General features: G+C 47.1%; 1 protein-coding gene across 1 annotated transcript in view; it reads right to left on the reverse strand.

The window, feature by feature from the left end:
- LOC122398039 (Down syndrome cell adhesion molecule-like protein Dscam2) overlaps window positions 1-24,748 on the reverse strand; it is a 178,718-nt gene that overhangs the window by 97,036 nt on the left and 56,934 nt on the right. Inside the window, exon 2 of the mRNA XM_043397639.1 lies at window positions 3,587-3,907. Within this exon, the coding sequence (XP_043253574.1) occupies window positions 3,587-3,907 (321 nt within the window). The remainder of the gene's footprint in view (window positions 1-3,586; window positions 3,908-24,748) is intronic.

The following is a 24,748-nucleotide window of genomic DNA, read 5'->3' on the forward strand; positions in this document are numbered from 1 at the left end:
CTGGCGTCCTCAGAATTTTTTAGCAACGTAAACTACTCGTAGGAACTAACATTTACGTAGGAAACTAGGGAACAAACGCCGTGAGGCTTAATTAAAGAGCTTTATTTTAGCGTAAATATGTTTCTTTCTTTGAATTATAACGTACCGATATATTGCAAAAAAAATGTTTAATATTCGCCGTGTGTCGCGAGACACCAGCTGCCCGTAGTTTGAACAAACACGAGGAAAAACAACGTTGAATCTTCCGACGAGACTTATGTACGACATTTCGTCCGCGTAGCTGCACATTTTTTTAATATTTTTAAAGCGCGTTACACTGAAATTGCGCCCGGTAGAATGAAAATTTGTTGCATTTCTTCGTCCGTGCAGTAACGCAAACGCGGAACTCGCGCACCGTGCAAATCACAGGTCGTGTATAATAACAGCATGAAAATTACGCAGGGAACGAAGTTGTTTTACAAAATGCGAGCATAAAGTATTGTATTCGAACTAGAACAATTAGGTTCACCTTCGTTTGAAGCTGCCCTGCAACGGGTCCAAAGGGAAAATATCACTTTCGTTCCGTAGAATTTTCCGTCGGAAAAGCGGAAAAAAACGTCACTCCCTTGTACTATTTTTTAAACTCCTGGTTTCGACGTTGCTTCAATCAAAACGGCTCGTATAATTTAAGCTTTTCAAAGATATCAACGCATACATGCTCGTTCAGCTTTCACGTTATTTTAAATACTACAACCTTACAAGAGACTCGTTGATTAAACCTTCGGGTGGTGTGGGTGGGTTTGTATTCAAATTAAAATACACGATTTCCCCAACAGCGAACAATCCATTTCACTGCATTCTTTTCGAACGTAACTAAATATTCGGTGAAAAGTTAATTTAATGTAAAAATTGCTAAATCTTCCACGTTTGAATATTGCAACCTTGCTAGGAACCGCTGAAATTCTGTGCAGACGTAGACGATTAAATTTTCAGAGGTAACGCGGCCGATTATCGGCTTGGATTTTTGTTTACTTTCCGCAAAATAATTCGTCCCCGGAGAGACTGTCCCGGATCAACGATGCGTTGCCTTCTCCCCTGTACTCGTGCACACATCGCTTCCGCTCCGACGAATCGAGGGAGTCAAACACTTTCCGAAAAGACCTATACCATTCAAATTTAATACCCTGCTTAACTACCCTCATCATTCCCCAACCTCTGTTATACTTGAAGCGCTCGCAAAGAGGTAATCGTTAAACACGGCCTCCCTTCCGACGCGTTCCCCTTTATCAGCCCAGTTACCCTTATTTCCTGCGGGATTCGGTGCGACGCGAATCCTACGTGGATGCGGAAGCCACGGTCGAACGAGCCCGGCTCGTTTCGCGACGCGTCCTCGACGAACGGACGAGTACCGTACGTGTCCTCGATCGACGATCGAGATCGCTGGCGCGGAGGAATCGGAGCAGCGGAAACCGACGTTGTTGTTATTCGAATCGCGCGTATCCGGCGCGCAGTCAGCAAACCGGGGCTCGCCAAATGCATACGTAAGCCTAGGCGCGAGCACGCGCGCCTAATCATATCCACTTTGCTCCGAGGGATGCATCCTTCCGAAGGAGACGCTCTCCTCGCGAAAGAACCGAATCAGCGAACCCTGGAGACACGGAAAAAGGAGACCGCGCAGGTGGCTGACGCCGCAGAGGCGCCGGAAGTCTGCTAGGAATCAATTCGAATTCAAAGTTTACTTAGGAAGATATTAATCAGCAACGATGCTAGTTTAATAAATACACCACTGAAAGTGTTGACATGAAATTTATCACAGCACGAGGGGTTATTTACACGTAGGATTTTCGTTGTCGATGGCGTAGCGTGGAAGACGTAAGAGCAGCGTTTGTTCTCAGGTCGACGGAAACCATCTGCGCCGCACACGTACGCACACGAGCATAATCGTATCCATTTTGCCGGTAAAAATGCCACGCATCCGTTCGGGGGAGGCACTTTTCTCGCCTCCGGGGTAGAAAAGACGGAATCAGCAAAGTTAGGGTCGATTCGGAGACGAGGCGCGAGCAGAAGGGAAGAGGAAAAAGGAGACCGCGAGACTGGGAGACAGTGGAGGCAGAGACCAGCGGCTGACGCGGCAAAGGTAGCCGGCATGAATCTGAAAAGGTACGAGCCGCGTTCACGCGACGATGATTTACGGGCATATTAGGTCGATAAGATATCTTCCGGTTCGTTGACCCGGAGGAAGCTCTATTTTTAAGGCGCCTCCGCCTCCGTCTATCTTCCCCCTCGTCCTCCGCGTCGACCGTACCAGCGCCATGGATCTTGTCGGGGAGACCGGGTTTTGAGGAACGTCCGATAAAACAGCTAGAAGAAACAACGCGACCGTGAATGCTCGCGTTGCCAGCGAGCCAGACGAGCTTATCCGTGACGGGAACGACGACGTCGTTGAAAACGAAGCCCCAGATAAGGCGACGTTTCTCCTTTTGTGGCCTCTGTTCGACGAAAGGGATTTGAATAATTCCAGCGATCGATCCCGCGGTGGGCGCGGAAAGAGCAAGACAGCCTCGCGACAGGAAAGAAAGCGCGCTCCTCTGTTTCCGGCCATTCACGGATCCGACTGACAAACTATCGACAAACTATGAATTACATGCCGCCTCGTCTGCATCGTGAACGCGTCAGCCCGGAAATAGAGGGCGCCCAGGTGCGCCGGGGACCACCCCCCAGGCGCTAGGCAAATCACAGACTCGATGGGAATAAATATTTCATATCGGCGAAGACGTACTGCCGCGCTCCGTCGATCGGAAACGGATGAATTATTCCGTCTAAGAAGAAAGCGCTGCTAGACCACGAACACCGACGACCCGTGGTTAATGGAAAAAAGACCAAGCCGGGTGCTCGACTAAAAATACCTTAAAAATATGCTCCGCTCCGAAAGATACAATTTCACCAGGGATGAACGTTTCGTGATTAATTTTGTCTTTCCATTACTCCGCCGCGCGATGTTTGTTTTTGCGGGGCTACCATTGTTCGCGAAGTATTTGTTTTCGAAGTTGGGTGGTATTTCGCGTGGCCGGGATTAATGTCGTCGGGAACCTCAAAGAATCTCTCCCCCGACGGATGAGATGCATCTTCTCCGGAGCCGTCAAACTTGTTCACCCTAGACGTGGCCGATGCTCGAACGCGTCTCGGGGCGAAACGAGATGCAAACGAGGTATCCGACGAAGTGACAAACATTTCCATACCGACGGACGCGCGCGATAAATCAGAATCCCGCGCATTGTTCCGCCGGAAGAGCAGATTTCTTTCCTGGTCTAGCAATCAGGGCGATTCAAAGCCCATGATTTGTAATCCGTCGTATTGAATTTTAAAGATCTTAACGTTAAGAATCGCTGACATGTTACGATAACTTTGATTCGAATTTGAAAGACTTCGGTTTCAAAATGGTGGGATCGAATACCTCCCTTCGTAGAGTATCGCGCGTTCCGAATTCGCGGTCCAGTTTGGAGAACAAAGATGGACGACAGAAGGAGGACGCCGGGGCAGGAGATAGGGAGACAGGGTGCAGCAGGAAGACAACATAATGCAGATAACGAGCAAGAAAGTTTCATACCTGCTCTGACAGTGACGTCTCTGCTAACGATGGCGCCGACGCTGTTGACGGCGGAACACTTATAAATGGCCCAGTGGACGTCCTGCCGGAACACCTCCGCCTCGAAACCAGGAAAGTGGATCGTCCCGTTGCCAAGGACGTGTCTGATTCCGGGGATACTCGTTATGCTGCCACCGTCCGCTGTCAGCCAGTCGACGGTGGCCGCCGGATTTCCTCTGACTATGCAGTCCACGCGGCCGCCATTCACGTTCGTGAACTCGACCCGCGATGGCGGCTCCGACACGAACGTTGGACCCTGCATCTCGTACGAAGCGCCGTTGCCTGCAACAACGAGGGACAGATATCGGTCATAATGGGCCCGTGGGTACTCGTTACCGGGGCACTTGGGATTCGCGCGTCCCGCCATTGTAATACGGCTGTTATTTATCACGCCATCGCCGCATCGTGCCTTTAATGGCGGCGATCCCGGAGCTTTCCTGCACCTTGTACCGGGGATAACGGAACGATTGTTAATTTGCTCCGACCGCGTGCGTTGCGGGAAACTACAGTCGCTGCCAACGCTATATTATACGACTCTTGAAACTCTGATGTCCGGAAAAGAACGCTTTAATCAAATGAAACTGCATAGATAGTACGTGAAACTCGAGCAGATGTCAATTTTGTGTGTCCTTAAATTTGAGCTATTCCAAGTCTAACATTGTTCTGTTCGTTAACGCGTGAACCTCTTCACCTGGTCGTGTTTGAATAATCCCCACACGCAGAATTCCTACGACTACGAGGGTGCAGAGGGTGCCAGGTTTCCGTAAGCAACGAGGGTGTTTTTCTCTATTTTGGGACGATTCTCGAGCGTCACCAGGGAATATGTCTACGTTCAACGAGACGAGTCCGGGGGAAAAATAAGCAAAACGTTCGCGCGAACGTGGCTGCCAAACATCGATTCCGAGAGACGAATTTCTAGCAGACCCTTATCGATGCCCTTTGCACTCGAGGCCAGAATCTACTATTTAACAGTAAACCTACCGCGACAGAGACGAAAGGATAGCATCTTCAGTTTCCACTGTCTTAAAACAGTCTAACAACGCGTATTAAAAATAGTTGAACTTTAGACGCGTGTAGTTCCAAAACTACTAGTGCTTTATCCATTATTGAGCCGCCGTTAGAAGCGGTGAACCTTCCCCTTTAAAATGGCTTTTGGTTTTTGTCGATCGGACTTACCGTTCCGGAGATATCGTAATTTATGTAAAAGGTAATTTCTTTAATTCGCGCTCCGTCTTGGAAAGGCCTATTAACGCGTATTAAAAATAATAAGATTTTGGATGCGTGCAGTTCTGAAACTACTAGTGTTTTATCTATTATTATACCATTGTTAGCGGCAGCAAGCCTTCCTCTTTAGAATGGCTTTTGGTTTTTGTCGATCGGACTTACCGTTTCGGAGATGTCGTAATTTATGTAAAAGGTAATTTTTCTTAATTCGACTCTCTCTGTCTTCGTCTGACGCGTCGCGCCGGACCTCTCTTTCTCGCACGTGACTCGTGACCGAATGGCCGAGTGACCTAGTTCCCACGCGTCACGTGCCGGTCAACGACCTTGACAAGGCCGTAATAAGAATGTAAACAAACGCTTCGGCCCCTCGTATCACCGGAACTAGCCACCGCATCGACTTGAAATTAAAATCGCTATATCTCCGGAACTAATATAGCTATCCACTCGTACAAACGCTCATTTTAAAGGGCATTTCATCCTCTATTCAATGACTATACCAGCTTCCATAATTTTTGCTGCCTTCTATGTTTGTTTTCACATTTACTTTGACACTATGGATCAAACGAAGTTTTAGCAATTCCTATTGATTATACGACTGGTATGCGATAAATCTGGATTAAAAATTGTTTATTTAATTGAAAATGAACTTAAATTTGTATACAGGGTATTTGCATAATTACTATGCCATTTTTTCGTAAATAATTGTTTTCACTGGAATTAACAAAGATTGGTCATTTGACCAGTCATGGTAGGAATGGGTCTATATGTATACATGAAGTGCCGGTAGGTTTAGAGTTAATGTACGATTTCCGACTGTTTCCATATATTGTTACAGAACCTCCAGAAAACCTCTCGAAACGCGATTTCCATTGTTTCGAGGCTGCGAATTTGACGTTCGTGCGCAACAATTCAGCAACTCGCAACACATCGACAAAGACGCGGACGGAAACGCGACCATCCCTTCATTAGTGTAGCTGGCGGTCTCGCAGTTAATCCGATTAAAGACCTGTGGGGATTAATTCTGCGGACAATACACTACAATGGATACCGATATTCGTCGATAGAGATTTTCTCGAACTTTGCTCGCGAGCTACGAAAAACGGACCATTCGTTTTTCGAACTTTATCAAGTTAAATAAAATAACCATAAAAATCGTTGCACCGAGATGAAAGTTGGAACGAGGCGTCGATGACGTCTAATGAAACGCAATGAACGACCAGGGGCCCCGTAAATCCCGGCTCCCAATCGAGCGTTTCCGGTCGCGCGGGCGGGTAAAATAAATTTTCCTTACTGTTTCAATCGGCAGTTAGAAGGACATTAATCATGGTCGCAGCGCGCGGACACCGGTTGATGAATTTTTTTCTCGCCCGGCTCGGCCCCGGGTCCAAAGTAATTTTCCGAAATAGGACCGTGATGGGCGCGCAAGGTTGACGCAGCACGAACGGCCAAGAGGGGGTTGGGGGTGGGGGGCTGCGGGTGTATCGTCGACGGGACATGAACGAAGATAATACGGACGGCCATAAATCACACATTTAACGCTGAAATTCGGCCGTAATAGCTTCCATAAATGGAGCGCATTGCGTCCCCCTCCGCGGTGCCTGTTAACCATTCATCACTCGAGTTATGTTGATTTAAGTAGGAATGCCGGTCCGCTCGGATGTATTCCGCATTCCGTCCAACATTGCCCATCTGGAAGCCGGCCCAACGAAGCGCACAGAATACCCCGGAGGAACGTGCAACGAATATGGCGCAGCCACTTCTCCGCGTGTGGCCGCTAACATTTTAGTTAATAATGTCTGATGGACGCCCGCTCGCGCACCCTGGAACTTCTGGGGCGGAAAAAGCCGCCAAAGCCGCCGCCGCCGCCTCCTCCGTCGCTGGGAACCCGAGAAATCGTTTCGATCGGCGCCCCGGACTACGTGCACGCGCGTTTAATGTTAAAATCGCCTCCGCCATCGCGGGGAAACTAGGTTCCTCTAGAGAGAGAAATTCCCAAGGAATCCTCGGCCGGAACAGATTTACAGAAACGTGGCAAAAATTCGAATAAACTATTTATCGGTATTCCGAGCGCCGACGTAATTAATGGCAACGAACAGAGATATTTAGCGACGGCGAAATTGGAAATTCAGCCCGACGAAACGATACTCTTTGAGAAGCAACCTGACCTCCGAGAGGCAACCGTTGATAGAGTAATTTACTTACGGCGGAGTCTGACGGAATAACAGATTCTTATTTGTAGCTGTTCCTCGGCGTTGCCCGAATTAAATTTAAGCGCAAACTTTTGGAATCTTCGTTTTTGATTTCCCTGGGCTTCTCGGATAATTGGCCGACAGGGAAGAGATAATAACAAGATCTCGTGCTCGCGTTGCACAACAGGAAGATAGTTAAATCGTCTTTAACGAGCCAGTTTATTTCGTACATTTAATTTTAGAATTTAGCGAGTATCGATACTTTATGAACAGACGGATGAAATAGCGAATAATCTTGGACGCAAGATGGCTGCCTTTTGACAATAGAAAGTTACGACGAACCGTAGTTAAACTTTTCAGCGTCTCTGTGTTAATTCACTGTACACTTCGTCTTAATCGCCCTCTTCGCGCTTTGTCGCGCCGAGGAAAGGCCGACAGTAATAATGACTTCTAAAATCGACGATGCTGACGAAGCTGCATTGTCTTAAATATTTAATACTGCTGCGGACTAGAAACTGATTCGACCAAGTACTCTCAGGGATTGAGTAACGCGTATACCTCATCCAATCGCAACAACCTGAACTTTCACGAACTAAGCAAGCACTATTCAACACGAGTACTTAATATCCATGGCCACTTGCTGCTATTCATAAGGGGGCAACTCCCCTTCTCAAAGTAAACTGTGTACTAAAGGAGACGAAATACAATCGCCTATTGACAGGTACTTGTTTCAGATGACTGCATTGTAAATGAGCATAAACAAGGACCGCTGTCGATGATCGTTACAATGTAAAATCTTGCCAGATGGATGCATTCGTTAATCCTTAAGCGAACGTTCTATTATTAAAAGTGAAAAGCGACTACCTATCGAACTACAATTTAAATTCGATAATTTTTCCTTCGCCAACTATAAATTAGGACGTTCGATTACCCTGAACCCTACCCTGTTTGTCTTCCAATTTTTCCCCATCCTCTCGACTTCACGCTTGACTTTCCATTTACATAAATTTTCTTATATACGCCCTCACCTTTCTCTTCGGCCCCTCCTACGAATTCTCCGAGTAAACCTGACCAACCACACCCAATTCTTTTCTTCGTGATTTCGATTCTGCGTTGTTCAAAGCTATTCGTCTCTACTGAAAACTAAACTGATCGAATATTACTGTGGTTATTAACTCAGTCGCGATTGTAGAACCTCCAAATGATTGAGATATTTTCACGTTTTCGGGGTAAAAAGATTTCGAGATCGGGGGAGCGGAGAAAATCATAATTAGAAACGTTGGTCACGTTTTGGGGATTTTCCCGGGACGGCGTAAAAATTTTCCGCGCCAGGCATCGACGCGACGACAAAACAGAAAACAGTTCTATCCGGGTTCTTTTTCTCCCGTAGCTTATTTTCGTCGTACGTTTCCCGCGGACGTGAAGTCAGCTTTAATTAACTTCCCCTCGGTACCGGAAGCTCTGTACGAAGCTCCCGTCCCCGACACGACAATCCTTATCCGCGAAAGACACGCGCAGACTTCGCAAATAACGAAGAATTTCATCGCAGACCGAGGGAACACCGAGAATTCTCTTCTTTTCGCCGGGATTGTTTCCAAGATGCACTTAAAACCGTGACCTGCACTACGATCTTGGAAACGATCATACTTCTCGACCAGCGATGGAATTCAAAACCGTCTCGAGACATCTTGTATCAAGGATGGAAGCTCCGGGGGAGTTATGAGAACGTTCTGACCTATGCAACCGTGGGTCTTTTTAAATTTGGAAATTCTAGGGAAGCCCAAGAGTCTCAAATGGCTCGTATAAATTTTATGCACGGCATAGTTCGAGTGTCTTGAAACTAGGAAACCTGATGCAATTATTTCTCGGGTTGTTTGCATCGCTAGGAATTAATCCAATATCGAGCGATCTGTTTTGCACCTGTATTTTTTCAAGGGAAAAATGCGCGACGGGGGGAGCGTTACGCGTGGAAATCAATTTCGCTCAATTTAAAAAATAAAAATTTAATGCAATCGGTAGTAAATTCAATCGAACAGCGATATAAAGGTTTTTAAAACAATTGCTTTTCGAATGGAAACGCAAATATACATTACACTTTTCATATTTCGCTCCGGACTCTCCACGGTATTTCATTTGCCTGCGTTCTCTATTTACAATCCACAACGATCCATATGCGAAATTGATCGGTCTGAACGTACTGATTAAGTTTTGATTCAATCATTCTACGCCCCTTCGTCCAATATATCTTAATACCATACGCAAATCCTACAAAATTCGTTGAAAAAATTTAATCCTCGACCTTTTCAAAAAAACGTGAAACCAGAAAAAATAGCAATATTCAACCGACAGGGACCACGTTAGAAATTGCGAGCCATAAAAAATGAAATGCTTGGGCGAAACGGGGCACGGAGATAACAAGATTAGAAAATTTATAAGCAATATGAAATCCCGACATTTTTGAAAATTTCATTACCATAAAGAAGCCCAAGATTTTCGAGCTTCTGAAATTTATTTCAGCCTCGAGACACGTTCGAAACGACTAAGAATCCCGTGGTTCTTGAATTGTTTAGAAATCTGCCTGCCACTGTAGCGAACTTTCTGCTTTCCACCCCCCCCCCTCTCTCCGTTCGCAGATAAGAAAATTACATTATTCCGAGAAGGACCCACCTCCGGCCATATTCTCTTTCAAGATTTCTCTAACCTGCGCTGCACTTTCTTCCCGGAAACACTCGTTCCATGCGTCAGGTAATACCTTATTGCCCGGCGTGCCCCGCGCCCGTTGCAATTTTTCTCCGCCAGAAAGAGCAAAGCTCACCGTAAACCCAATTTTATATTTCCCGACCGGAGTAGTCCATTTCGCAGTACAAAGTTAACTTAATTTCCTATAACGTCAGACGCACGTCGACCAATCCCCTGGCCCGTTGCTCCTCTCATCCTGCGTTTCCCCGTCGACTGGACGTTCAATTAAACGCACGCCGGCTGAAACATTTCGAAACGTAACGCGTCTGGGCATCGCGATGGGCTAAACAACACCCGGAGTCGACTTCCTTTTTCCGTCACGTTCAGGCAAAAAGCGGGCTGTTATTTACCGAGAGTGAACCGTCAAAAGAGAAACGACAAAATGAAAAATAAACTCCCTAAAAAAAACGCCCTAATTTTATAGAAGCTTCGAGAGTACACCTTAGTAAATTCAGATAATTTCTCCTTCGATCAGAAGTTTAAGAGTTACAAATTCATTACACTTACAATATGATACGACTTTTGGCACGTCTGCTTGAAGCTTTAAAATATCTATTATTGACGTCGGGCTTAAAATGTTATCGATTCGGTACGGAATGACCCGCCAGGGATTCCATTCGAGTTCTCGACCGATTGGAAATCATAGTTTACGAGGAATCACACCACGCACCTCCTTCGCAGACCCATAATCCGAATTAACGTCGAGGAAGTCGAACATCGCGGTGATTCCATTTTCCTAAGAGCGCGGGGGGAGGGAGGGGATGAGAATCGAAGAGCCTCCCGTCGAATCGGGTATTTTTAATTCGAATAACGGCGGATAATCGCGCTCTAACGAGAGAAAACACGCTTTTGATCGAATAAAACGCGTTTCCACCATACACGACCATTCACCGATTCAGCTTTTACCGGGAACAAAAACAACAAGCAGGCGGAGAGAAAGATGGGGGATAAAAGCCGCCAACCTTCGTGCCTACCCATCGACGCCATTATTATCACAGGACGAACGGAACTATAGAACGGGATAGAGAGGCCTCTCTTGAGTTTCATTCGCGGTGCCTCGTCGAATTTTGTGTTAAAGCGAACGTGTGTTTGGAACGCACTATATTTTCCGTCGCTTTACTTGCATCATAATTCAATTCTATGTTCAAACTCGACGATTTAAAAATTTCTCTATGGGAACTCCCCACACGATGGGGCTAAACTTCAAATTTAATAAAATCCATAGGTACTGTTAATAATGAATTTTTTTTCTCGAAAGTGGGTAGGAATTCGAGGCTATGTGTAATGAACAAAAATGATTGTTATTGACCCTGGTAGCCGAAAATAATTTTTTTAGAACGATTTGAAATTATTTTTTTTCGCCGAAAATATTGTCCCCCAGGGTAGCTTGAAACCGAGAAACTGCTATGGAATGAGAACTTCTTAAAGCGTCTCGAGAATCTAAAACTAGTATTTCCATAGTTTAAGGTTTGATAAAATATTTGAGCAATATTTCAGCGTGTCTCTAGATTTATTCGAGTTCTGATAAACGCGATGCTCGCAGACGACGTGGGTTGTATCCCTCCCCGACAATCGTTTACGTTGAAGAATCAACGACGGTTCTTCTGGGTTGAAGTGGCAGGCTCTCCGCATCCACGCACGCTTCCCGATTTATCTCCACGGTTCCGTCCAATTAACGGCGCGGCGTATCAAAATGTCCAGATCTGAGGAGCTGTCGCTCAGCCCGGAGAACGGAAGACGCCGTCTACGAGAGGGGGGCACGTGCGCGCCCCGGCCGATCCGCGAAAGGAAGCGATGTGTTCCCCGATATAATGGCCCGCTCGAGTGTATTTGAAATGCACTGGCTCATCAGAATAACTGAACAATAGACGGCCGGCTGGAGGAGGACAGAATGAACGAGGAGGGTTACCCTGGCTCCGTAACAACCCCCACCCACGGTCTAGCTACCCAGCTAGACACTCGAGAACTCCCTCTTCGGATGTACTCGGCGATGCGGCTGTAACAGTGGAAAAGGGTCTGGGGGGTTGTGCAGACGCGCGTCCCGTCCTACACTCTCGGGCACGCATGTGGATGTTTGCAAGTTCGCCACCCCAACCATACCCCCCCCCCTTTCTACCCCCCACCGTCGAGTTGTACGCGATACACGACGAGTGGCCTAACCTTAGTCAACCCTCGACGTCATCGGGAGGGCCTTCTGAAGCCGTACACTTCTGTTTCTCTGTTAGGCTGTTCGAGAGACGAGACACACAACCGTTCGTCGACCATCTGCGTAATGCTTTGCGTCAACATCCCTTTGGTGGCTCAACCGACCCCCCCCCGTGTCCCCTTAACGACCGGCCTCTTCTTCTTCTTCGCGATTCTTCTTTTAAGCGTGCTCGAATGACCACTCCTCTTCCGACCTTTTAGGTTTCCGGCTGCGATTCACGTTAGCGCGGCGCGTTATTAATGCTTCGCGATCAAAGTTTTCGCCCCACTTTTCACCGGGATTTTCCTTTTCTCCCTTTGTCTCGCGGCATCGAAACAAACTTTCTCCCCCTTTCTGTTCGTCTCCCTTCGACGCGGACAACCGGCCAGCGACGAATTAAAATTAAACATTAATCCGGTCGACCTAAAAAAAAAGTATAGCCGGGACGGTTGCTCGTGAAATATAAATGATCGCCGGTGTTTCGCATTCCTTTTTCCCTTCCTTCGCCCGTTCGAATGGCTATCGCAATGCGTAAATTTCCGTAATCGCGGCGTATTTCGTCGCTGCGCGCGCAACCGTGACGCGAAATAATTTTGGCGACCGTTCGCGGTCGTGAATTTCCGAAGAATTTGGCGGGACGGGTTATTTCGGTCGTTCGTTTAAACCAATTGTATCTCAAAGCTTTGTTGTTTTCTATTGTATCATAGGAGAGCGCGTATTCAGGTGAATTCATCCTCGATTATATTAAGAATGTCACTACTGTCTCAGTGAAAGCTTAATTTTAAACGAAAGAACCAACCCCTCTGCGCGAATCTAACAAAAATCCACGGGTTAACTTTGCAATTCTCTCGGAGGTTTAGTTTTTATCTCGCCTACGCAACGCGTACGAGAGCTACCTGTAATTCTGTGGTTGTCGCGACGACGGGGAAAAATCATCCGGCATAATGCTCGAAACGTAACGAAAGAACGGGACACGCGAGGTTATTGTGTCGCTGGTATTGTTCGAAAGTATCTCCGCTCGAACGTCGGCGATAGGAAAACATCTTAAAAAGTCCCGCGGTGGCCCTCGTCGAAGCGGCATGCGAACAACGTCGGGGGATCCCCGGATAACGGCGACCCGATTAACTTATTAAAAATGCGCCGTCGAAAGGAGACGTCTCTCCGACTAATTGCTGATGCGCGCGTTCCGGCCGGGCTCGCGAGACCCGGAGGAAACCAGCGAATGGAGCAGTCCCCATTCCGGAATCCGCGGCTCATCCGGCGGTTTACAATCCTTTCTTTCAGCCGGGCGATGGGAAACGAGGCGGGGCCGTCTCTTCGTCGAGGAAAAAAAAGAAGACCCGGGGATGGGGCACCCACAACGGGAAACGGAGAAAGAGGAGATAGACGGGCAGGAGGGAGAGGGACGCGGGAACGGGCACACGTACGTGGTTCTCCACAGAGACAAAGGGGTAAAAGGCGGAGAGACGCGAAGGGAAAAACGGCAGCGCGCGGAAAAGAGCACGAGCCGGGATGAAGACAGACAGACAGACGCACGCCAGAGCGTGTCCCACCGCCCCCGCCACCGCGGTTGTCCGACAATGCAAACCAACTTTCTCATTTCAATGTATTGTTTCCATTGTTCGGGCGTGGAGGCTGCGAGGGTTGTAGCCGGTGGTGCTGGCTGGGAAAAGGGGAGAGGTTGGGAACACGCGGGCTCTCTCTCGCCTTCCCCAGCAGCCGATCGTCATCCGTGAAACTTTCGCCTCTCGCATCCCAGTTCCCCGCAGAACCGCCCCCCCCCCTTCCCTCCCCCGTCCCTTCGAAGATTACGGAATAATTTCAGGGACGGACCCGGGGGGGTGTGCCGGTGCACCGGAGTCACGGTCCATCACGCTACGACGGAGACCAGCCATTCAACAGCCGGTGCCCTGAATTTCTTCCCGGGAACATTCCTTTTGCGCCAGGTACTCGCGATACCAGCGTGGATAACGATTCGCAAAGGTCACTTGTAATTAGGTTCTTAGGTCATTCACAGCCCTAGCAAGCCCTGCCTCGGATGATCGATCGAGGAATGTACGTAAGAAGTAGGTGTTCGGTCGAGTACTTGTGAGAACAATGAAAGTTGAGCGTAGCCCTCTGCTAGCGAGCGCGGGAACAAGTGCAGCCAACCTCAATGAGATGAGAAAGCTTTCCAATCCGGGGATGAAACAAAATTGGCCTTCTATTTGCATTCTCTTGATTAACCTTTTACGATTTAATTCCGAGCAATTTTTAAACTACTGGTTTTTCTGCCGTCCTGAATAAAGTAATCTTAATGAGAGAAACCACGACCAGCGTATCGCTCTGATTCTATTTGCGAAATTGTTTCGCGTCCCTTTGTAAAAGTTTCCCCTCTAAAGTATCACGGTTTCGACAACCTTCGATATTCGTTTCTCTTTGCGGCCCCCGGCGGATACTCGTACCGAAAAAGGAGCGATTTTTTTTTTTTTATATCGAATGGAATTTGAAAATAAATGATCGAACGCCAGAACCGCGTGTTGTTTTTTCATCGACGGATTTCGGACAACATATTTATTCAATAAATTAACCGTTCGAGTGCCGAGGGTCATTGCAGAAATACGATCGAAAAGTGCCGGGTCGGGCAGCGATCGCGTATCACCCCGGTTTTATGTCGGGAAACATCGAACCGATAGCGTTAAAACGACATCGGGCGATCGAATTTAATTTTGGTCGAATTTAACAACAGCTCTGCATGCTTTATGCCTCGACGTTCATGAATGTAAATAGTTGGGTAATGAAAACTTTGTTGTCGATTAAATTTACTGCGCGATAACGCTGCTCCGCGCTCAAACGGTCAATATATGAATTAAAGCCGCGTCCACTCGTGGCCATTTGGTCATTTTCATCCGTATAAAGCACGTCCGATAGTTAAACGCAAATTCCCGTCCTTGGTTATCCGCGTTACATTCGGCCCTGATCTTGCCCGTGGAATGTCGTTGCGCTCTTTCGTTTCGTTTCGAACCAGCCACCTGTACAGCACTCCACGGGGAACATCTAAGTCTTCTCGAGGACCGGTGGAATCTTCTGACGTTTCGTTTCACTGCATACTCCTCGACCCGCCTTATCAACAACTTTACTGTCTCCGTGTCGCTCGCTTTTCGCCCCAAAGCGCGTGTTCATACAGATACGAGACATTGTAAAGACACCTTTCAGGGTTTAAAGAATACACTTACAGAGGTTTTACGAGTCTTTCCCTAAGTGCGTATCCTATAAACGGCAGAGTGCTCTCAGACCGCCTTGCCTTCGCCGGAGGTAGCCGATACTCTTATTTCACAGAGCGAAACCAAACAGAAAAACATCCCCGAGATAAAACGCCCCTGGAAACGTCCACTTTCGCGATTAATTCGTTCCGCGTGCTAAACGGGCGGGCTCAAAACGCGACAGAAATCTTTTTACGCAACCTTTGCAAAGATCATCGAAAGTAGCGTGAATTTTCGAGGACCACGATGGTCGATACCACCCACGTTCCTTCTTAATTAAACAACTCGTCCCGTTTCCGCGTGACACCGTGGTGTCTGCATACCGTCGAGGGGCTCGATCAACGCCCAACGCGCGCAGGTTGCGTGATAAGTGCACAAGTGCGCGGTACGAGCGTTTAATGCTCAATCCCATCAGCGGGAACGACTACATTACTCTAATTATGCTGCCAGGACTCCTTGGTCGCCGGGGCTGAAGGGAAATCCAGGGATTTGTCGCGTGACGCAGAGTCACGCGCCACGCGACCCGCCGTTAATTAGTAGTAATTCGTTGTACTCCATTAGCAGCGGCTTCCATGGCCAGGATGAACGACTGACTCGTCCTGCGCACCCGACGCTGGGAACGTTTCGCTTCCGCTCTTTCGCGTTCCACCGCTCGACGGCCGCGTGTTTAATGGCCTGTATGTCGTTCGACCCGACCAATGGCTGCGCGAATTAATTTTATTGTAATTACTTGTACGCCGGAACAATAAAATCTGCCCGGCGATCGGGCGGACCGACGTCCTGCCACCCATTTTTCCCTCGATCCAGGGACTTTCCGTTTTGAAAATAAATTACTCGAACGATACGATTCTACGTTCAGGCGAACGTTCGCGAGATCAAATTAATCTCTCGTTCGAAGCGTCGGTTTTGAGGTTGACCTGCGACTGGACTTCCGCCCGTGCGATGATCCCAGGAGGAGACGGGCTATTTACCAACGATATCGAACGAGAACGTCGACGTTGGATGCTGATACAACCGATTGAAGACACGAGCATTTCAAAGCGAACGAGGCAAAGTTCGACGATGCCGATGGAACGGTAACGCAAACTGCATCGAGTTCCGCGGCATTAATACCGAGGAAACTAGCGGTTACGAGGTTACCGTGTTCGCCGTACCGGCGTTCCAATTTCGCCGGAACGAGCCCGAAAGTATGGCGAATTTACCATCTTGACGAGACGCGGCGGTCAAAGTATTCAAATTCGTAAAACAGCGGGAACCGAATCACGGACGGGGCGTATAACCGAGCTACAAATCGGTCGCACGCAACGCCGATGTTCGTAGCCCGTAAAGGAATTTCAATTGCTAATGAAATTACAGGAACGTGCAGGTCGGGAATCCGTCCCTACGGCCGCAGGGGTTCATGACATCGCGTTGCTCGTCGGACGACGAAACACGGAAACGCATATTGCGGAGCGACGTGTTTGCGGTTGCATTGTTTTGCCGAAGGGAATAGATTTCGATCGTTCCCCCTGGCCAAGAACCATTAATGAGCCCCGTTGTTTGCATCGCCTCGATAAGAACCGCTGATCGCCGAATCTCGTCGGAAACAAGCCCGCCACGACGGTGGTTCTTCCAAGAAATTATTTTCGAACTTTCGCTAAAACTATCCACTATCGCTGTGATGCAAAATTCGAAAGAGTCGACGCGATTACGCTTTGACCGAACCTCGAGTAAATGGCATCGGGAATCTAATTATTACGCGGTGGCTTTAATAGCATAGTTTGTTTGAAACGAACACTTGGGCACCGGTGAACGAAAGGCTGTCGACGTTTCGCGAGAGTTTTGAGAAAATGGCTTGAGAACTGGGCGATGGTAAACCAACGGCGAAATGATACAATACATCGTACTTCGTATAAGCATGAAGTTTGAAATAATCAGAGCCAGGGGAACAGAAATGAACTAACGGAGAGCAGGAACCTATTGGAGCAGCAAATTATACTGGAATATGTTCCCGGAGTACGAACGTCAATTAAGAAGATCAAACAGTACATATAACTATTAAAATCGTATTTGGTTACTGTGTAAATTCTGCCCCGTTCATTTCCAGTTTAATATAAACGAATTTTTCGATGTAAAAGATTTACCAAATCAATTAATTGTTGCCCTAGATTTGCAGTAACAGTGTATCATCACACCCTGATCTTATTCTAATAAAATGCCTTTAAGACCGTTAATTTTCAGAAACCTATTCACGAAAACTTTCCCCCATTCCTCTAACGGAATTCTACCCCCCTTTGTGCTTGCATTTCTGCAACAGCTTGTACGGATCTTGCACCTTGCACACTCTTACAGTCTACAACCGGAATTTAAGTCAATGATCATCGCTGCAGCGTAACAGCTGGCAAACGCAAACGGTTTCGAACTGCAATTACCTATTTACCTGCAGGGTGCACCGCGACCTGGAATCTCTCCCCGACGTTCCGCGCACGGATTTAATCCACCCCTAGCAATCGCTAAATCTGATCTTGCTTTGGTGGGTGAATTATTAACAGGTCGGAAAGTTCGCATCGGTTAGCCGACTATCGATTTCATCCGTGGGGGGTCGTGAACTTGCGATACCCGCGGTGTACGAGTCCACTCTCGGCGATGTTTCGACGGCCAACTTGTTGAAAGACGATAATCGAGAGTCACGTCTCGAACCCGCGTTTCACCCCGCGACCAGTTCCTTTCGAATCAAATCTTCCAGCAACGAAGCATGGGGGAACTTTGAAATTTTAATAAAACTGTTTGCACGGATAAAGGAGCGAACGAAATAAAATAAATTTTTAATTCGACTCTCGGTGGATACCAAATCCTGTGATTGAAAACTTGTTTCGTTCCGCGGAAATTTTAGTGGAATTTAAAACTGAAAAGAACCGACCGATTCTGTGATACTTTTTTCCTCGGTCGAGCTTAGGGAAAATTGTCCCCGAACCGCGGAGATTATTGAAACCTCGATCGATGGGTCGAATTTAAGCGAGTGCAGGGGATGGCGGGCCTTCAAGGAGCCCGTACGGGGGAATTTCGAATTCACGAGCACGATCATGCACGGACACGAAAGGCAGAGATGGTGGGGGGGGGTGGCAGTGGAAAAGTACTCGAAAGGCGGGATCATTTATTCCGGTTTTATAATGCCGGATTCATTCTCGTTCGGCGGCGTGCTTTTGAAAAATTCAGACTGCATAATAAATCGAATCGAATGCACTTCAGGATTAACTTACCGCGCAAACAGTAAAAACTTGCTGGAGACAATGGCTGTCCGTGAAGTAAAATCGGCGAAAGGTTCGTTAAACTGCTGCAAAATGGACATTCTCGAAATCTTCTCGCGAAGAGTAAATCAATTTTTTTTTTAATCAATGATTTAGAATATTCGTAGTAATGTAGGGATGATCGAAGCTTCTTTTACGACGGCCACGATGATAGGTGTAAATTCGCGCAGAGCCGCGTGGACTGCGTCAGCGATTCGCCATCGATTTAGTTGAACCGAGGCACCCGCGATCCACTACTAATTATTTCGTATCACGGAATGGCGGCGCGTATTAGCCGTTCATTATCGTGTCTCCGCGATCAGCATGATTTCTAGCTGAGCGGCTTATCCTGGCGCTTTCACGTGATCGCGGGCAAATCTGTTTACGATATCAGCTCGATTAGAAAGGATAATACTGCTGTGATTCGTGAGCGAAGGAGATCATGTTTACGGTATTAGGATGCCCCATAATGCAATGATGGGTCGAATGCATGGCCCCTGAAATTAACACCCTCCTTCTAATAGACGCTGCGATCCTGACGGTGTCTCGACTAAAAACCGATCTGAGCGTCCAATTGCTGGTGACGTAAACAAAGCATAGTAGATTACGTTGGAAGTTACAATTGTGTGTATTAGTCGTTTAGGGGCTAGCACTTTCTAGTCGTAGATTTGCGTGGTCAAGTATCGTTAATGCATTGATATCGTCACGACATCGTCCGACAGCCGAACTCAAGAAACCCGTAGAGCAACCGACTCGAAATTTAGGGTGGTAAGGAGTTTCGTCAAGGTCGAAATGAGAGCTTAATGAACGCGTGAACACGAGCCACGTGCTACCCCTGTCACGTGTCGCAGAACATAAATAATAATACGTGCTTGGTCCTTTCGACTCTTACACAAAAATTGGGGTGCTGAACATACTCGGAAGACCACATTTTTGGAGTGAAATTAACAATGTAACAAGAACTGTGCATTAAAAATTGAGTGCCACTGTAGACTATTATATATTATTCCTTTTATAATGTACGTTGTGTCTGACATTTTGTACTAAAGAGGACGTTTAAATCAGAGAATTGAGTCCGATTATGCAACGATCGGTCACCACAGGCCGTAGTGAAAAAAACCACGTAGAAAACACACACGGGAAATTCGCCTAAAGCGTAAACTTTATGTTCGAATATTTATTTTTTTTTTCCCCACGCGTTGGTGTCGTTTCATATGCCCATGAAAGGTCCCCGACGTTTGAAACGTTAATCCTCCCGCCTCCCAGTCCCGCGGAAAGTATTTTGCCGTCGGTTTGGGTGCTTTTCATACGTTTGCCAGCGAGCAGCCAATTTTCAACCCCGCCGCTTGCACTTGTATCGGAGTTAAACGACGTTTCGACCAGACGCACGCCGGGCGGAAAAAGGGGCGCGCGTGAATATCAAAACGATGAGGTGAGCTGACATAAAAACCCCGTGAGGGGGGTCAGGAACTGATTTCGAGAACTTTTCAAACCGTAGGGCGAGCCGCGAACTTTCCCTCTGGAGCTTAAATCCACTCGTTACGCGCCCCGTACGCGCACCGAAAATTTATATTCAACGATCGCAATTTTCACCGGGGAGGAAAAAAAAAATTATTTAACCGGTAAACTAATGACGGGAAGTCGGGCGAATTTTATTTCTGATAACGTATGGAAATTTTTAATTCAACGGCGAACCAGCTCCCCGTAAATTCATTAGCAAATTAACCCGGGGGTAGAAGCTACTTCACGGATAAATGTTTGAAGATAGAACCCGCTGGACCGAAGGGATTGCTCGAATTTTTCATCGATACTCGATACAAGAGTGCTGCAAGAGTTACGTGGATATTATAGAACGTTAATAACGATTCTAGTTTACATGGTATATAGTTTCTGTAGACTTAAAAATCCGTTATTCTTCTTTAAGAAAAAACTAAATGAAGAAGCGATTATTCGAACGAACACGCATTAACTCGCGACGCTTCTTTCGCAAAGGGTATAAAGGGAATCCCGAATGTTCAGTTTGGGGCGGTTGAACAATTCTCTGACCGATTACTTAACTCCTTGTATCGGAGTTGAGCGACCTTTCGACCAGACGCGAAGAGGGGCGCGCACGAATATTAAAACGGCGAGGCGCGCTGACATAAAAACCCACGTCGGGGTCAGAGGCTGATCCCGAGAACCTTTCGGAACCGCTCGTCGACCAGAGGGTGTGCCGTGAACTTTCTCGGGCCGGGCCAGGGCTTAAATCCACTCGTTACGCGCCCGTACGTACGTTCAAACGCGCTCGCTGCCCGACGCGGAAAACCCGCTGAAACTAATTCGTCTACCCGACCGCGAACGCTGCACTTATCTCCATAGCCCTCCTATGCACGCCCACCACCTGCTCGCAGCACGCTTGTCTTTTTTCCCTCTCCGAGCGTTTCGTCGAGCCACTTTTTTCGCGAAACCCGCGAACGATATTACGCGCGCCCTCCGTTTCACCGTCGATTCGCCACCCCCTTCCTAGAACCGGCCAACTTTTTCCAAACGCCATTTACACGGATAGGTTCGACCCTTTAGAGAACATAACGACCGTTTTGTTTCGTTCGTGTCCAGTTACGGGGATCGAATCAACGACAGAGTCGTTCTTTTTATCACGCAATAAATAAAAAATATTGTATCCCGTTCGAGATTCACGATCAATTATTGCATCGAGTGCACGTTTTTCCGTTCGAAGATCAGAGTTAAAATTTAATTTACACGTGGGAAAGAGCCCCTATGCTTGCGGAGATAAAACGGAATTAATAAATAACCAAAATCGAGGAATGATTGTACGGGCGAGAACGAATATGATATTTGGGATGTTATTTTGCCGCGGTTTCGTTTTCGAGAAAATCGATGTTGAAGATTTATTTGGTACGCGGCTGTACATTGCTTAACATTCCCACACGCGGTGGTATTGGTATACATTGATGGGAGTATAATACGATCCGTTTCCCGTCGATCTTATTATCTTCTAACTAATTAAAATTAATTGAAATGGAAAATACCGTATCACCGTCGGTGCCTACAAACAACGCAAGTAGAAATAACGAGTAATGGTCAGACACGTTGAACAACACTGCTCGACGAGAACTATATTTTCTTCGCTCCCCTGAGAAATATATCACGAATTCGTGAAATAATTATTCCGTGATCTTTTTGAAAACAGTACGCAACAGATTTTTAATCCCAAATATAAATATTACGCTTGGTCGTGTCTTTGTAAAATTTGAAAGATTTACTATTCTTCTGTCGAAACCATTATGGTAAATATGATTGTTAAATCGAAGCTGGCACGAGACCGTGTTATTAAATATAACTTGACCTAGATTTCGTACAGTATTGTTTCCGGTTCCTTTAAATCGAGTCTCCGCGCCGCGAATGCATTCTCTGCTTTCGATGCAAACTGAAACAGATGAATCAATGATACGTCGAAACGAAACACCCCGAGAAGTACGGGGCAAACTAATACGCGACGTGCTCGGGGAAAAATATCAGGTACCGGAAACGCGATATTCGTTAAATGGATGCGTTACATCGCGATTTAGCGCTTCGTGTTGTAACGCGATAGAAAATGATACAATTACGGTCGCATTCGGCTCACATAATTTTCGTTAATTACCATGAATTCTCCAAAATGAAATCCACTTCGTCGAATTCGCGGACGCTCGAAACACTATACCGCAGTGGAAAAGTATCAACCTTTTCGCAAAAGAATTATTTCGGTCCGAGTAAATAAACATTTAAATTGATGTTGTCCAACGACGAGCAATCTAGGGACGCTATATCGCTGGGAAATTAAATTATGAATATTCACAATTTTAGCCATCCCATAATTAAAATAACTTGTAAACCGAATATCGTTCAATTATCTTAAACAACATTATTTACAAGGTAATTAAAACGAGATAGTTTTTTATGTACCCGTTACCTCGAAGCGTTGCTTAATTAGCGGTGCATTAAAATGCACTGCAATAATTTAAGAAATTCGTCGGAGAAGGCCGGTTATAATTAAAGAAGCGATTCCTTACGTTTTCTCTATAAATAGAGGCATAATTACGGGGAAAGCATTTAAACGTAAAAGAATCACAGTTTCAAAGAACGTTTTCATTTAAATCCAGATATGTCAGGCGAGACTAGACGGGCTAGACTTATAATTACATTTTTCTTTACCTCTATCCAACGAATACTTCTCTTATGGTACAAAAATTCTTAAAAAAAATCTTCAAGATCGACGCAAATATCCAAAGTTAAAACATGTTCGCGCCGCATTGCCTCCATTTCTTTTATACTCCGTAAAGTTTCGCGATCGCGGGGTAAACTTGGATGCCTTTGTCCCGGCGAGGCGACCAGACCTACGGTGGAAAAAAATCATGACACTTTTCCCCGGCCACGAAATGAGCGGTCGGCCCCCGCGAATTCATCGCATTAAAGCGCGCACCGGGGTGCGCGGGGAAATTATCTCGTAAAAATTCGTAGCGGCCTGATCAACGGGCAAAAAATGTTTCTTTGAAAGCTGCCCGCGCGTTCCTTTGTCGGTGGAAAAGAGGTCCCTTTAAAATTCCAGCCGTTTCTCTTATTAATTCAAGAATAACCGTCCGTGAAAGAATTGCGCCCGCCGTCGAGCCGCGACCGTGCGCCGGTTTTCAAACGTTTTTTTTTCACGGGGGAAAAAAAATTCCGGCCACTCGAGTAGGGCCTCCGCTCCGCGGGCAATCCCAGACTTCTGCCTCCTCCAGGTACCGGAGGCTCGACGAGGGTATTAAGGCTATTATAATTGAGCGGATCGAACGTCGGGGGGGGCGGCTGGGAAAAGTTGCTCGTCGGGCGTCTACCCGAGCGGCCAGTTTCGATATCTCCGTCCAACAAGAAATCGATGTCGGTTTATGACAAGGCGAACTTGCTTAACTGCTTTCGAAACTACTCGAGACAGCGTGGGATCGTAAACTCCGCGGCTGCTTTAAGGATGATTTAATCCAAAGTTTCGCTCCGCGACGAATAAGAGTGTGGCTCGGTGGCCTACGCGAGGCCGGTTACCAGCAGGGACGAAGGGTGCGAGCGTCTGCGACGTCGAGAATGAAAAATCTCCTTGGAATTATGGGGCCATTTTGTACGACCTGAAAGGAGGAATAGATAAAAGCTGTTCAATCTAAAAGTTTCCCGCGCGGCGCCGCGGCAGTTCCGCGGGGACTTCTCGCGAACGTTTCGGCGCCAGTTTGGTGATTAATTTAGCAGATCCCCCGCACCCGGAACCGGGGAAAACTGCCGCGGTGCCTCGTAAGTCCTGAACGCGAGTGCTTTAACGATGATTTACAGGACCGGTCGCGAAATAACGCCGGCACCGGAACGGAAAAGGTGGATCCAAGGAGCCGCGGAATGCTAATGGGGCCGGAAGGTCCATTACTAAACTCCGTGCGAAACGTCGAATGCTTCGAGGTCTCCATTATCGCTCGAACACATAGAGAAACGTGTTGGACGCGAACGAGAATCATTGAACATTTTATTACAATTTTCTTAACTCGAGGAAAATTAACTCCACGTATAATCTCGCGACGCGACTTTTGCCGAGGAAAACTCGGGGAACCCGGGGTTCCCTTCGAGTCCCGTGGAACTTTTCCTCGATCATCGAAGGCGCTTCGCAGTTCAAAGAGTTTAATTCCCTGAAATTCAATATTTTTCTCGCCGGCAAACAAGAAGAAACGGGGCGAGAACGAAGTTCCCCGGGCTCGCTCCCGCTTCGATTACGACGGAAAGCGAAGTTCGGTTGCTTGAAATATGAACGCTTTGGGAATTTACCGGTTCGCGGGTAGGGCGTAGACGACGTCATCCGAACGAGAAAACTCGAAATTCAATAGAGTTCCGAGGGGACCGTGCGATGAAACGTCTAGATATCGAGGGTTAGGTGATTTGATTCCGGTTGACGAGGATTCGTAATCCAAGCCACGAGTCTGCGTAACGTCGGGAGTTGTTTGGCCCGTAGGTAATGCTCTCGACTGCGTTTTGGGGAACTTCCGGTGCATCGAAAAGCGGGAGGAGATTAACGGAACGATCTGCTAAATCAGCGCTCGCCGACCGCTTTTCCTCGAGGAGCCATCGACGTGGAAATTTAATCGTGTACCCGAGCACGTTAATTGAAAAGTTATTAAATACGTTTGAAGATGCGGCGAATACGTTGTTCTGTATGAATTTTGTATTTATTCGACGGCTGCTCGAACGAAGATTTTTTACAATTAGCACTCGTGAATGTGGAGTTGAAA

Source organism: Colletes gigas, unplaced genomic scaffold, assembly GCF_013123115.1.
Source record: "Colletes gigas isolate AHSC1104 unplaced genomic scaffold, ASM1312311v1 Colletes_gigas_Sc00010, whole genome shotgun sequence".
Taxonomy (NCBI): Eukaryota; Metazoa; Arthropoda; class Insecta; order Hymenoptera; family Colletidae; genus Colletes; species Colletes gigas.